This window comes from Poecilia latipinna, unplaced genomic scaffold (assembly GCF_001443285.1).
Source record: "Poecilia latipinna isolate Pla-1442-1.1 unplaced genomic scaffold, P_latipinna-1.0 Scaffold322, whole genome shotgun sequence".
In the NCBI taxonomy this organism is placed as follows: Eukaryota; Metazoa; Chordata; class Actinopteri; order Cyprinodontiformes; family Poeciliidae; genus Poecilia; species Poecilia latipinna.
Window position 1 is genome coordinate 51,580 of NW_015112938.1, and position 15,234 is coordinate 66,813.

General features: G+C 38.8%; 2 protein-coding genes across 10 annotated transcripts in view; both read left to right on the forward strand.

Annotated features, from left to right (window-relative positions):
• Nucleotides 1–5,227: 5,227 nt before the first annotated feature.
• Nucleotides 5,228–10,705, forward strand: LOC106949059 (T-box transcription factor TBX2-B-like). Of its 2 annotated transcripts, none has more exons than XM_015035045.1 (7): nucleotides 5,228–5,958; nucleotides 6,852–7,119; nucleotides 7,198–7,344; nucleotides 7,427–7,503; nucleotides 7,593–7,729; nucleotides 8,353–8,900; nucleotides 10,281–10,705. In XM_015035045.1, exons 1-7 carry the CDS (start codon nucleotides 5,675–5,677, stop codon nucleotides 10,689–10,691), a joined length of 1,872 nt encoding a protein of 623 aa, XP_014890531.1. In that variant the 5' UTR covers nucleotides 5,228–5,674; the 3' UTR covers nucleotides 10,692–10,705. The 2 variants fall into 2 exon arrangements, with proteins under 2 accessions (XP_014890531.1, XP_014890532.1); XM_015035046.1 differs by lacking the exon at nucleotides 5,228–5,958 and adding an exon at nucleotides 6,557–6,777.
• Nucleotides 10,706–14,263: 3,558 nt separating this feature from the next.
• acaca (acetyl-CoA carboxylase alpha) overlaps nucleotides 14,264–15,234 on the forward strand; it is a 44,485-nt gene continuing 43,514 nt past the window's right edge. For all 8 annotated transcript variants that reach the window (XM_015035047.1, XM_015035048.1, XM_015035049.1 and 5 more), the window contains exon 1: nucleotides 14,264–14,475. The gene's annotated coding sequence lies outside the window, so the exon portion shown is untranslated. The remainder of the gene's footprint in view (nucleotides 14,476–15,234) is intronic.

The window sequence follows — 15,234 nt, forward strand, 5'->3', positions numbered from 1 at the left end:
GGCCCGGTACCAATTGGTCCACGGACCGGGGGTTGGGGACCACTGGTTTAGATCACATTCTGTTTTGTTTGCTTCATGCGAGAGTTGTCTTTGAACTTTGTGTATTTAAACAGGTCTTATTTAAATAGGTTCAATAAGTGGGATTCTTTGTCTCTTAAATGAAATCATAATACAAAAACTGCTTTATTTGAAATCCGACTATCTTTGTCTGGAATTAATATTTACTCGGTTATCTAAAGATTTAAATGCGTCAAAACATCAAAAGCAAAAGAAATCTGTCATGGAAAAATACATTTTTCAAAGCACTTTTGATTGTATTTGTTGTGAAAGTATCAATGATCATAACATATCAACTCTTTGAGAATTTGTGATAGGAGTCAAAAACACTTGAACCATGCATTGAGCTCCAGACATTGGCATAGCCCTGGATTTCCCACAGGAGACCTTAGAAGTACAGCAAGAAGGGTAGACCAGACTGTGAGGGAGTTAAATTAGGCCACAGTGGTCGATTGACAACTAACACATGGAGGAAATTTTAATCTTTCAAATGCTTGGCGAATGTATTCCGTTTTAAAGCATGATTCTCTGCTGTGCAAAATAGCGTCCCAACACCGGCTAATTGAACATAAGCAGTTGTTTTTCATGTTGAACTTAAGATAATCTTGTCAAGGATGTAGGGTCATTTATGGCCAATCCCCAGTACACAGATGCACCTTTGAAATTTAGAGCGAAGTTAAGCAGGGTCATAACAGGACAGAAAACAGGTTTGTCAAAACACAAATTACCTGCTGCAGACTACAAAAGCCCTTTTTTGACTGAAGAATCCATTCAAAAGATTAAGGCTGAGGACTAGATGCCATTACCTATCCTCAAACGAACTTCATGGACAGTAATGTCACCTAAAGGACTGGGCGGTTTATTGAGCTCTTCACCCTTTATAGAAGGAGAAGGTAAGGCCGCTTCACAAAGACACCTAATTTTAACCTCCTATGTCTGTGATCTCATTATTTCTAATCCCAAATTTAAGTTCACATGGAAAATGAAGGCCTTGGCTCAGGTTTTTTTGTTCCAGAATCATCTGCGTCAATTTAAACCTAATTATACAGTTGTAAGAACGGTCTCGATCGGATTTAGTTTGACCATTTCTCAGACATTTTAAAACAGTTGACAGAAGTTGGACTTTCTCCATTTTTCGTGCATTGTGATAAAGGGAGAGAGTGAAGGAAAAAAAAAAAAACGTCATTGATAAGCAGCGCATGTTTGAAAGTTTCCAGATTCAGAGTTGAAGATAAACAAACAGCAAATCCCTCGGAAGATTCGAGAGGCAAAGATGGAAGCTTCTTAGCAAGCTCAAACTGGGAATATAATATGGTTACTATGAATCTGAAATATAGCTAAATGTGTACTAGAGACAGTTTATTTGCAAATCTGGTTATTTCTCTTTTAAGTTTACAAAACTACGATGCAAAATACATTTGTGAGCAATGAAACACTCAACTTATTGTATCCCATCATCAAGGAGGAATACAGTTCATCACCTCCCGTCCTCTAGGGGAGCTAAGATCACAACTTAGTTCATCTCCAACTTGGGCACAAACTGATGACAGGTGAATGATCTGAACCAACTTCAGCAAATTTGATCAAACACTCACCTCACCTCCACTCTAGTCTCCCCAACTGCAACCCCACTCATCTTTGATGACTGCCTTCCTTTCTTCTGTGAACTTCACACCTCTCAGCTGTCAACCATCCTCTCTGCTCCAGACTGCATCCTGACCACCATCTTTTCCCTATCGACACTTCAAGCGAGAAGTGAACTGCAAAAAATACAGGTGTGAGACGCTGTAGGTCCTCTCAAGAGGTTGGTTGATAATCATCTTCGCCCCTCGCTGAGTTACCTGCTACAGTTTACCTACCAGTCTGGCATTGGGGTGGACGATGCCTTGCACTGAGCTCTGACCCACTTGGAGAAGCCTGGAAGCACTGCGAGGGTCGTTTTCTTTGATTTCTATAGTGCTTTTAAAACTATCCAGCCAGACTTTTGAGGGTTACATGGGAGATGTCAGGGGTGGCTCACCACCTGTCCCAGTGGATACTGAATTACGTCACAGAGTGCTCCCATTGTGTGAGGACGTATAGCCATGTCTATGACAGGCTGGTTTGCTGTACAGAGACTCTGGAGAGAACTACTCCATGTTCAGCCTCTACATGACAGACTTTTCCATCCACTTCTAAGGCTTCCATCTTTTGGAGCGCAGGGAGTTCTCCTGGAGACTCTTTCTGACGTGGTGGTGATATAAGCCATCTTCTATACTGTAGTTTGTTGGGGCAGCAGCTTACCTTTAGTACATGGCCAAGGACACAGTTAGATAAGCTCATCAGGAAGGCCAACTCTGTCCCAGGGTGGCCCCTTGACCCAGGAGGACATTGCTCTTGGACAATGCCTCGCACCACATGCATGAAGCTGTAGCAGGAATGGAGAGCTCATTCAGCGACAGACTGATGCATCCTCAGTGCACAAAGGCCTGTTATTAAAGATCCTTCTGAACAGCAGCACTAGTGATATCGACAAACTCAATAAGTGTTTACAACTCTGCTGGTATTTACGACATTTTTCAGTTTCTCATAAATAGTCTGCTGTTATTTTTTTCTTGCACAAATACATGCATATGTGTAATGTTACATTTTCTTCTCAGTTTTGTCTTGTTAGCTGCCAGTCTATGCACAAAATTGTGCTTTTGTGTTTGTTTCGTTGTGAAAACATCTACAATAAATAACCCATGAAGGAGACAGTATTGAGGGACATGTGGCCCCCAATAAGGATTTCTTTTTTTTTTTTTTTTTTTTTTTGCATCATTTCAAAAATCAACATCATTTTCAAAGGACATTCATTGTTTATAGCGGGGTCTCTTCTCCCCACTCTCTTTGTCAAGCCTTCTGCCTGCTTATAAGGAGAATGGTAGTTTTAACCAAACCTTGGGTCAGAAATTGAGACCCAGTTTGTTTAATTAGAAAAGTGATATGAAGAAGGCTCATTATGTTTCACTCACAGCCATTTTCAACCAAATGATTAGTCTTTGGTAATCTTTACATGAGACACTAACCCATTTGGTAACACTTTATTTGAAGGGGGGTGAATAAGACTGTCATGACACTTTCATAAACATGACATAGCATCTGTCATGAACATGAATAAGTCTTCATGAATATTTATGACTGTTGTCATAAAGCGTCATTCGGTAAATTATGACACTTTTAATACAAAGTTCACATTATTCAAAATGTCTTTGTTGTGACAACTTGACATTAACCAAGAAATCATTACTGATATAAATTTGTTATAAAAGTATTACTGATTGCACTTTAAAAATTAGGTAACTTTATGTTATTAAAGGTAAAGTTTAAACAGTAATGATTTCTTGGTTAATGTCAAGTTGTCATAAAGACATTTTGAATAATGTCAACTTTGTATTAAAAGTGTCATAATTTACAGAATGACACTTTATGACAACAGTCATAAATATTCATGAAGACTTATTCATGTTCATGACAGGCGTTATGTCATGTTTATGAAAGTGTCATGACAGTCTTATTCACCCCCTTCAAATAAAGTGTTACCACACATTTTTTTGTTAGGAAACCTACTTAAACCAACCCGGAGGAGTTATATCAATCCAAGTCCATATTTAACCATGGACTGGGTTAACACAATACTCCAAATTGTTTTTGTTTTTTTCAACCCAGCTGACATTTAGAGTCAGTTAAAGGATAAAATGTGCTTTTTGGGTCACTAAGTTGCAAATTCAAGGGGCAATCGGGAAACACGAGACACAGCTAGGAGCAATCAAGGGCAGACGAGACAACACGGGAACTAAATTGACACACAGAAAAACCAAATCCTCGCACTTCCTCTACCCTTAAAGTTTCCTCTTCATTAGCTTCATGAGTTCCTTCAGTTTGGCTACTTTCCCTTCTACAGCTGACAGAAAAAACAGCAAATGAAAGGATTCGAAAACCAGATATTATTAAAAGTGACAATATTTCAACACATGGTTCTATTCTATATCATAGTGGGCCAAGTGTGTTAAAGGTTAGACTGATACTCTCACCCGCATCAGACACCACCAGTTTCATTAAAAGGATTAAAAAGAGGGCACTGTAAGACTTTTATCCAGCCCTGAGTAGGAAGCACTGATCTCTTAGAGCTACAAAGAACTTGGTTTAATAAATAAAAAAAAGTACTTCAAAAATAACATTAATAGCTCACATACATGAAGGCAGATTAGTTTATTACTTGACAGTTTTAGTTTATACCTGTCAGTTTAAAGACCAGACCTGTGTGGTACAGATGTGAGGAATAAGTGAGGAACTCTTCAACCTCAAGTGAGGAACCCGCCCCACTCTCCTGGACAATAGCTGTAAAGTCTTCTTTCATCAATAAATATCCAAGACCAATCTAAGTAACCACGTCTAAGTGTTTCTTCAATATACCCACATAATGTTGTTACCCCAAAATGCTGCCAATTTTAAGAAGTGAACCTGTTCATTTTGCATCTAAACAGCTAAACATACAACAGTTCTTGTCCTAATATGTTGCCTTATTTCCTTTTATTTCCCTATGACGTGTTTGAGCTTAAAATATATCTGTTACTCAAATGCCTCTACAACCATCACATTATGTTATTTCTCAAATAAACTAGATAAATAGCAACTTAAGTTTATGTAAATCTCTTACTTTAGAAAAAAATATATACTCTACTGGACAACAGCCTAGTGAATCTTTGTATTCTCCCGTGGTCAGGAATGCCAGCTCACAAAGCAGCAAAGTTGAGTGTCATGTAATATTGAGTACTGTGGACCCTTTTTGTCATCCTAGTTCCCACCTAACACTGTGAGATGCCTTGAGGCATGGACATTTTTAGCTATAAAATGTCCCATTGGCTTTCCTTGCTTTTAGGACAAGAGGGGGAAAAAAGTGTTGAGACTACAGGAGTCACTTAATGCTCTTGTTTTGACATCAGGTGTTCTAAAAGATGCAAAAGATAAGAAATGTCTTAAATAAGACATTTTGGCTCCTCCAAACATATATTTTTTTTAATCCCTAGATGACAGTTTGGCTCGAGGAATTTTAATATGAAGGGAAGCAAATTACACAGCTTCTTCAGGGAATACTTCCAACCGGACCTTAGCTGGAGTCTCCTCCTTCATCACTTGTATGGTCCTGTCGTTCACTTCGCGGCCGACCTACCGCTTGAAATCAGCCGCGGGTCATTTATGTGCTGTGTTTCTTGCCTTTCCATCATGAGCCAGAGGGCTTAATGCCGCCCCCACCTCTCCTTAGTGTGTCTAAGACTGTGACGCGCTGTCCTCAGAATTTGGGTTTATCTGGTGACGACTTACAAGACACTGCAGATGCGCGACAGTCCACGTCTCTAGGTTTCCCCCGTGTGTGGTCCTGTTCGAGTTGGGTTTATTTTTAATTTACTTTTTTCACCAGCTTTACGTATGATCCTCATATGCGCCGTTCCCTCTGTAAACGTTTACTAATGGATCGATTCATGTGTAAGTGCACGGACTTTCAAGATGTAGTGGTAATGGTACAAAGAATTCAATACACTCCCTCGACAGTTGCTGTTTCAAGCGCACTCGCAGAGTGTCCTCTGCTGCGGTTCCCATGGCTTACCAACCTTTCCAAGCTGACGGAGCAGACGCCTTTTCTCTGCCAGCGTTCATTCCCAGCGCACAGTCCTCACTTGTCCCGTCCGTAGCCGCCGCGGACGCACGGCTGCGCGCAGCTATGGAGCTCCGGAGTCGGCGAGTACACCCGCGGTCCACGAAGCGCCACGAACAGCCCGAACAATGGCTGGATGACGATCCGAAAGTCACGCTGGAATCAAAGGATTTGTGGAGTGAATTTCACAAGATGGGGACTGAGATGGTTATCACGAAGTCTGGGAGGCAAGTAGATCTGACACACTAAGAAAACAAACTGCTGGATTTTAACCAATAAAACCAGTGGCCATTTTAGTTTAGAAATTTATTTAAACAAAAAATATGATAGGATTAACAACTAATTGCTTGAATAATTAAGTTCTAGCAAAATTGATGATGTTGAGGGTTTTTAAATCAACGCCAACAACTTAGCAGGGAAAAGTACTACCTATTGAGGAATTTTGGCCGTCAGCAAATTTTACCTTTGTGGTATAGCTAAACTAGCAGTCAAAGTATAAAATGTTACTGATAAAAATAACTTTTAGAATCTATTCTAACAATGTGTAATTTATAGATTGTATAAATTATTGTCATTATTGCGCATATCGGGAACAGTTAAGAAACTTCGCTTACTAGAAAATTCAACTTTGCCTGAATGTTTTTACTAGTTAGGTCAAAACTGAAATAGTGACAAACTTTTTAATTTCTTTCTAAAAAAAATACTAAATTTAAAGTTATTCCCTTATAACCACGCAGAGACATTTCAATCATAAACAAGCTTCTGTGTTAAGAAGCCTAGCTTGCTAGCTCGACTTTAGCATTCGCACAGCTGCTAAGCATTAAATATTACTGAAAGAGTAATGCATTTTTTTAAGTCCATTATAAAGAGGTGTAGTTTCAACTTTGCCATTATAACTGCAGCTAAGATGTATTATTAAGTGACAAAAATGGTCTTGAGGACAGGAAGTTCAACTTACTACCAAGCTTAACTTTAATATTACCACTTTTGCTAACATAGCTAAAACTGGAAACAAGCTTGAAAACTGCCCTCAAGTTGACTCATTGGTAAAATATGTTTTCAAGAACCGCACATTATTTTAATTCTTGCATCATTTTCCACACTCAATTGTCAACGACAGGAGGATGTTTCCACCCTTCAAGGTGTGTGTGGATGGGCTGAACGAAAGCGCAAAATACATCCTGCTGATGGATATTGTTGCAGTTGACGACTGCCGCTACAAGTTTCACAACTCCCACTGGACAGTTGCTGGAAAAGCTGACCCGGAGATGCCGAAGCGGATGTACATCCACCCAGACAGTCCGTCCAAAGGGGAGCAGTGGATGAGCAAGCCTGTTGCTTTTCACAAGCTCAAACTCACCAACAACATGTCGGATAGGCATGGATTTGTAAGTAGCATTCAATTCTAAATATTTAAAAATTGTAGGTACTGATAATTTTGCTTATGACCGTTGTTGATTTTCCAGACAATCCTAAATTCCATGCATAAGTATCAACCGAGGTTTCACATTGTAAGAGCCAATGACATTATGAAGCTCCCATACAGCACTTTCAGAACCTATGTTTTCCCAGAGACTGAGTTCATTGCTGTCACTGCCTATCAGAATGAAAAGGTAACTCATAATTTTGAGACTAGAAGTATTGCTTGTCTTTGTTTAAGGAATAAGTTGCACGTTTTCTTCCTTCACTATGTAGATAACGCAGCTGAAAATTGACAACAATCCCTTTGCCAAAGGGTTCAGAAATACCGGAAATGGAAGACGGGAGAAAAGGTGGGTATACTAACATTTTGTTATGTGAACTTAGTACAACAATTTTTCCACATTTTGACACATGGAGTTTTGGGTGTTGTATTTTACAGGGGCAAACAGCTTAGTAAATCAGACCAGGACGGTGATGATTCTGACGACTCATCTGGACAACCCAGTGCTAGTGAGCCATTTTATTCTCCTCTGGAACTGGTGAGCAGCCCTCTGATGTCCACGCCAACCTGCCAAGGTGTGTTAACTTACAGAGCGACTGTGTGCTTTTAAATAGACATGCTTTTTTTTTTTTTTTTTTTTTTTTTACAACTAACTAGCTAATTAAGTAAATGTTGTGATGGACTTAAAAGCCAGCAGGGGACAGGCAAAATCCCCAAAACTGTGCTTCATATTAGATTGACAATGAGCACAAATCCAGAAACCAAAAATACAGGAGAAGTCAAAGTCCAACCTGCAAAAGCCATGCCTTGTGTAGATGAACTAGTAACTTTAAACTACTAATGGCAAATATATTCTTTCTCTTTTAGCAAATATGCTGTAAATGCACAGTGAGCACAGAGAGCATCCATGTTAAATTTGTTTGGAGAGAAAATTAAAGTTTCAGCATTCAGTTTTTCAACATTTTAACTCTATTCTGTAACAGAAATTCACCCAAAAAAAATTTTTCCCCCCCCACGTCACCCCAATATTTCTTTGTGTTTATTAAATCTTCTGATTCCAATATCTTGGCCACACATTATATTTTGTTGTGGGGTAAGCAAGCTCAAAAAGTTTTAGCTTGCTTACCCCACCATACAATGACACGCGTTACCCAAAAATGTTCTCGTTTTAAAACTTTTTCCATGTGCTTCCTTACAGATGCAAAAGAAATTGAAAGCGATTTAGATATTTACCCTGAAGACGATGACGTTTTGGAAACCGGCCTTCCCAAGACTGCACCAACATTAACTATGAACCTGATGGATGAGGACGTTCTGCAAAACATGCCTGATTTTAGGCAAAGCCACAACAAAAAGGATGGATCAATGGGGAAAATTATGCAAAGAGCACATGATGACAACAAATATGTTATGAAAGTAGGTCCTTTTAAAAACCAAAGGAGCATAATCAAGGAGAGAGGGCTACCTACAATGCCTCGATCACAAAGCCTAAGCTGCTTCAGTAATTGTCACGGTCCAACTTTAGATTTCTCAAGTGGCTATGAACAACCATTTGTCACTCTACAAGAATCTTTTCAAGAAAAAAGGCAGCTACCTCCGACAGGGAAGGGCTTTTCCTCTTTGTGTGTGGGACCTGGATTTACAACCTTGACTGGAATTAACAATTTTGAACAAGGAGGACTCTCGTGTCAAAGCATCCAGGCTTCGGCTCCATTTCCCTTCTCACAACACACATTGGGATCTCAGGTAGGCTTTCAGAAATGCACTCAATCTGTCATTGCACAATATTTATTCCCACCTATCTAGTATATTGTAAAATAATTACTTAGGATAATAAAAGCTGAAGGTATTGCCTTGTATAATAATTTTCTTTAGACCTTCCTGTTAGCACCTCTAAATGGGACTACGTAAGTTTGAATTTGGAGTTTTTTAAATCTCCAACAAAAAGGTTCCCCGCTTTTATATCTATGATATGCTGGTAGTTTCATCTACCAGACCCACTAAGTTTTATTCATAAGTATCTCAAATATAACAAAAAAACCCCCCAAAAAAACCCAGAATATATCATGGATGCCTTCATAGAACATATCTGATATCAAACAAGATAGAAAGTGAAAACCAGAACACCTAAAGTCTGGGTCATTTCATGTGGGGTGATGAGTTGATTTGTGGAGAGAGAAAATATGATTAAGAAGCATTAACCAGACGTAACTGTTTCTAATGTTTCTCTGAGGTAATTAGATATTTCAAGTTATTGGATGCTCATATATTTTCTATAGCTCTCACTAGCTAACTTTTCCAGCAAGATAAGTAAGACAGCTTTGTACTTTTATCACTTCCTATTAATATAATTATATTCCTCTACAAGACCATCATCATTATGTGCACACAGATTTAAATGGAAGACATTGAAGGGGTACTTCAAAATGCCAAAAGGTTACAAACCAGAAATATCTGACGCATAGTAGGTAATAATCTAGTCAACTTCATTTAGTTTAAATTCAGATTAGCTGGCCTCAGAAGATAAAGTTAACAACTAATACGAGAGAGACCAAGATTGAAGTGGACTTCTACTGTGCTGGAAACATCTTCAATCTCAGAAACATTCGAGTGGTTTATGCAGACACAACTTTATGAACTTCTAGTCTAAACCATTCTCACAATTGCAGCTGAAGGCTGTTCAACTTTAGTTTACAATTATTAAGACAAGAAATTGAGGAAGGATGTGTTGCGCTACTTCTTACCTTCCTATTTGAAACAAGGGCTCCAAAAAATGTCAAAAGCATTTTGAGTCAATGACGAAAAACTGGTCCTGCTCCCTCTCGGAATAGCCATTAGCTTCATCCTATGAGACAAACCAATTTGGATTTACATTAAATAAGGATGCCAAGAGAGGTTATCTACTGCAGGTAACACTGATTCAAAATTTTTAACAGAACTCAAAATGTTGAATTATGCTTTAGAATCCAAGGATAGCTTGTGGTCTATTTTTGGTTTGGTATTAAGATCAACGTAAGGTGCAAGCAAAGCTTAAGTCTGGAATCTGAAGAATGATTTTTACTGAGTTGCAACACCATTCTGAGGTCATGACGCTGTACTAATAATTAATTTATTTTCCCCAAACAGGGAGTCACTCTGTCATCTGTCGATGGACTGCCATCATATCCATACCACTGTGTGGCACCATTAGGAGCGAGTGTTTCAGCTCCTCCAACCAGCTCTGCCACGCAGTCACTTTCTGGAATCCATCAGAAAGTGACGGATTCCAGATTAAGTCCATATCAGCCTTGGTTGAGATTAAGTCCATATCAGATCCCACCATCTTTCACTTCTTGCCAAAATTTCCTAACGACCATCCTGCCTGGTAGGTCACCTTCGCAGCCCGAGCTGTCCAAATATGGAAGCAAAGACTGGAGTTTCCCATCCGGACGCCACAGTTACCAAGCAAAGGCCATGCAAAAGACTGTTTCTCCAATTGTTATGGACACACTTTCAGGATTAGCAAGTTGCACACGAATAGCAACTAAAAATAAATAACCAGTGAAAAACAACGGTTCTGTTGTTTTTATTTCTCTCTCATGAGGATATCTGCATCCACTCAATTCCAGGTCAATACGACACATTTACAGGCTCTAGATGAAAACATACGATTGAAATAGCTGCTTTAAAGTTTTCCATGAGGAAGTGATTACAAAGATTTTAAAATATGTAATCTATCAACCTAGTTTTTCAGATGCATTCGTGTGATACGCCGCAGAATTGAGAAGCCAGTAACAGATCTGACCATTTAAGATCGATTAGATTAATGCGTCAACATGCAGTCATGTTCCAAGAGTTTTAAATGGATTTGGGAGGAAGATTCCGCCTTCCAGCCCGGATCAGAATGTGTCTGGATGTTAGGCCTAATCCTTTAAGTTAATTTGGGTAATTAATCTGTCTGTTTCATTAGAGGACTTCCATACACTTTTTCAGTGAGGACATCCTACGTGGTTGTATATGTCCCCGGTCTCTCCATTTTCGTCTCAGTGATGGCATTAAAGGAGGCATTTTAAGGCAAAGTAAATTCTTGGTCTAATTGCCTTAATTAGACTAAGACCTAATCTGAAATTTCCTTTACTCTGATCAGTGTCCGTAGTAATAAGGCTGGACGCTCCTTTTCTCCCTCTTAACTGGACATCTGCTGACTGTGGACACCCAAAATACCAACACAAGCTTCATGCATTAAGTTTGTCTAGCAAGCATAAATGGGACTTCAGAGTCATACAAGACACAAGCCAGAATCTGCAGGCTGTCAGTTTTTGCTTCTATATATATACAATTTATGCCTGCCTGCACAGTTCAGTAAAAAATTTACAGTAAAACTTAGGGGTTAAACAGTTTTTACTTTTTATTGTCACTCAAATCTTTATGCTTACTCAGTTTTGCTTCCACTTACCCAATTGTGAGTTTGCACACATCCCAGTGTGTCCCATCCATCCCTGGGCGGCTGCCACTGTAACGAAATAGTCAATGTTAATCACTTCGCTATTAAGTGGCTTAAACGTTGTGGCGGATTGTTGCATAAATACATGTTTGCAAACAGCTTGCTGGTGCTTAAAGAACACACAGAGGATAAATTGAAGGTTTAAAACCCATCTGAAGAGTCACAGGAATCTCAAGTGCATGGAACCGGGGGGAAAGCGGGCATGTACCTATCCCAGCAAAGGTGAAGAAAAGCCACAATGTGACACAGTTTTACTCTGTCTCAGACACTGACAGATACTGACACAAGCTAAATTATTAATTCATATTATACAAGTGGCAGCAGGCTAAAACCCAGCATCTTTTTCCTGCCACCCGGATTCCAAACAGGATAAAACCAGAGCAGAAAATGGCAGAGGAAGGGATGGATTTCCAGTGAAAGAAGTACCAATTATATTATGTCATTTTAGTAATTGAATTTGATTGTGTGATTTTAAAACTAAGCTCGTTTAAGCTTAGTTTACCACTCATTGAACTGAGTGGTATAAGTGCCTATCAATAGCACTCATTTAGAACTAAGCATTAACTTTACACCTGATATTTAGGTTTAGTGGGAGTTTTTACAGTGGGTGCAATATTACCAAGTTGTGTTGAGTGATGCCGATCATCTTCTATCAAAGATGGCTGAATGCTGATATCAACGCAAAGAAGAAAGTGAGATAAGCGTAATATTATTTCAAAGGTGTGCAGGTCCATCCATCCAGCCATCCATCCATCCATCCATCCATCCATCAAATATGCTTTGTCTGTGCATGGTCATATATGGGAGTAGGTACCTATCTGCAGCACAATGCAGGTTTTCCATCTGCATGGTACACATTGGACATGTCACCAGTCCAGGACAGTTTATCAAAGCTTTTTTTCCCCCCTTTTGCATAACAGTAACCTAGGGTGAAAATGTAACCCCATAAAATTGTCTGACAAAAACAACAGCACAAACAGAAAAATAAAAACTTTCTAAATTTGAACCTGTCAGATGATGATCCCATAAACCAAACTTAACGCCTCTGTTGCCATCTAGCGGCCCATAACTGCATTGTCAAAGATTTTATATTCTTTAGTTTGCGTCAAGGATTCATTTCCTTCAGCTCCTTCTCAAGGGCATATTTTACGTTATCGACAAAACAGGAGCGTACACAATTCACAACAAAAAATTTACTCATCATTAATTTGAATAAGCTGAGTTGGTTAGTTTGGACATTTGATCATAGTCTCTTGCTTATTTCCCTTATATTTTTGGCATTAGATGTGATCCTCACACACAAAAAAAGTTAAAAATAACTTGATTCCCTGGGCATAATACTGTGACGTGTTTGGTCAACGGCAGGTGAATTTATGAACCAGCATAGGATAAAACGGTGGAGCCAAGCTCGAGACTGAAACCAGATAACAACACACCGGCACACGACGCACGTGCAATTGTCAGTTGACAGTCCGGCTCTTCCGGGTGCATCACCTCGTGGACCGCTCTAACCCCGCCCACAAAAGCATTGGAATTTTGATTGGTCCGCCATGGATGAAGCGTTTCTAGACGTAGTTGTAACAGATATGAAATACTCAACTCGAATAATGGAAAGTACTGACTTATTTAGAACTCAGTTCAGTTTAAGAACATTGCACTGTTTCACATTAATAATAACAATAATAAGTTGGAGGAACCAAAAACGGCAAAGATTAAGTAAGTTTCACAGATGATATTATACATTATTTAGTTTAAAAGACGGCATTCAGATCAGCAATAACAAATTCAGTTCTTAGTGTAAATGTCCAACGTAGCCAAAGAGACTAAGTTTGATTTACAGTCAGGAGATTTAAGAATGAAGCATGAAATCAAAGTATTTACCATAACTACAAAACATAAATTTCCAAGGGCTACACAAAAAGTTAATAAAAAATAAACTGTCAACATGAATGGCCACTATATTATAAGACTTTTGATTAGCTTCTAAAATCCGTGTAGATTTAGAGCACTTCCTGTGAGATGTATTGCTTCTTAATTTTGAGGATACAGCAGTCCCAAAATTCCAAGTGTTTGTGGGAAGTTTTGATTTTGTTTGCTGAAATTATTCAGCAGGGACAGGGAAGTCAAAGCACAGTTTTATACACTTGTGAAATAAAACTGCATTTAATGATGCTTACCAAGAAACAGCGGTATTTTAGTTAAAATTAGTGATAGGATGAGTTTGACTTTTTAGCTAATATTTTAAGATATTTTATGGTTTGACTTGATTTTAGTGTAGTTCGCCCTGATTATTTACTTAATTTAAATTAATCAATATTTTATGACATCAAGAAAGGAGAAAAAATTTTCAAAGATGCAGGTTTTTTGAAAGTTAATTTGTGGTTAGTTTTTAAGGGTCTCACTTCATGAAAATACTGATGTTCTTTCTGTGTTTTTGACAAGTAGTAAATTTAATTGTCATACTTTTAAAAAATACTTATAAAAAATAAATAAGGCTTAAATATTTTGTTTGTTTTTTTAAAAAAAAGGAACTTTAATTATATCCCCAAATTGAAAAACCGTTGCGAGTAACGTTATCTATTGGAACTAGTTCTACAGCGGAAGAAGTTGTCATAGGTCATTGTCCCCGAGTAACCTTCCTGCGCATCATCACATCACACCACTCTCTGCTGTGGAAGCGGCTGCGAGAGCTGAGTGACCTCACCATGATGTGATTTCTTTCTTTCTTTTTTTTTTGTTTAATGTTTGCAGAAGAAAGACATGTCCGAAAGAAACCGCTAAGTTATTGATTTCATTCAGTCAACCTTTCCAGGATTACGTGTCGGTTTATCTCCACCGGTAGGTTTCATGACGACTAGATATTATCCCAGATTATGTTCTAACAGAGAGTCTACGCTGTGGGACTGGTGTTTTACGCTATAGGATTCGCGTTCAGGCAGCACCACTGTTCATTGTAACACATTATAATAGCTTTAGCTGTCGCCTTGTGAGCTAGCCATATTAGCATCTCCTCTCGTCTCTACCTGCTGTAATAGTAGAGGCAGCTAGCTTTGACAGGTGAAGTAAACTCGAAGCGAGGTTTTAATGAAGAGTCAGCTTAACTTATGTAATATTATTATATCTGACGGGGAGTTATGTTAGATAGCAAGCTAAATGCAGCCGTCGTTGTCATTTGGTGATGTTGCCCTGGCTCACTTTTACCGTTTGTCTGGCTGCTGTGTTCGGCTTGTTTTTCTGGTCCTGCAAGCACTTATCGATAGGTAAGGTGTGCCCTAAGAGACGTTCCTTCCCCCTTTAAACAAACAAGAGGGGTAACAGTTAGTGAGTTGAGCTTGTTTTCTCCGCTCGGTATTTCACTTTAAGTCGGACATACTTGGTAATTTAGAAACCTAAAAGGTTACTGAGGCGTTTAGCATTACATTTACTTGCATTAAGCGTCGTTAAGATATCCACATGTTTAGTTTGCTATTATGTTGGTATATGTGTGTGTGTGTGTGGTTAGTAATACTGTCACGTGGTAAAGGAAAAGCGTGTTTAATGGTAATTTGTATGTGTTTGTGACGTAGAACCCAACTCATAAATTAAGGGCTTGTTTTA

Bases quoted from the DNA above. Each gene is read 5' to 3' on its own strand.
- LOC106949059 (XM_015035045.1), top strand. From the start codon at position 5,675: ATGGCTTACCAACCTTTCCAAGCTGACGGAGCAGACGCCTTTTCTCTG. The intron at 7,120-7,197 runs GTAAGTAGCATT...TTGATTTTCCAG, and splicing joins TGTCGGATAGGCATGGATTT to ACAATCCTAAATTCCATGCA. The intron at 7,345-7,426 runs GTAACTCATAAT...TTCACTATGTAG, and splicing joins CTGCCTATCAGAATGAAAAG to ATAACGCAGCTGAAAATTGA.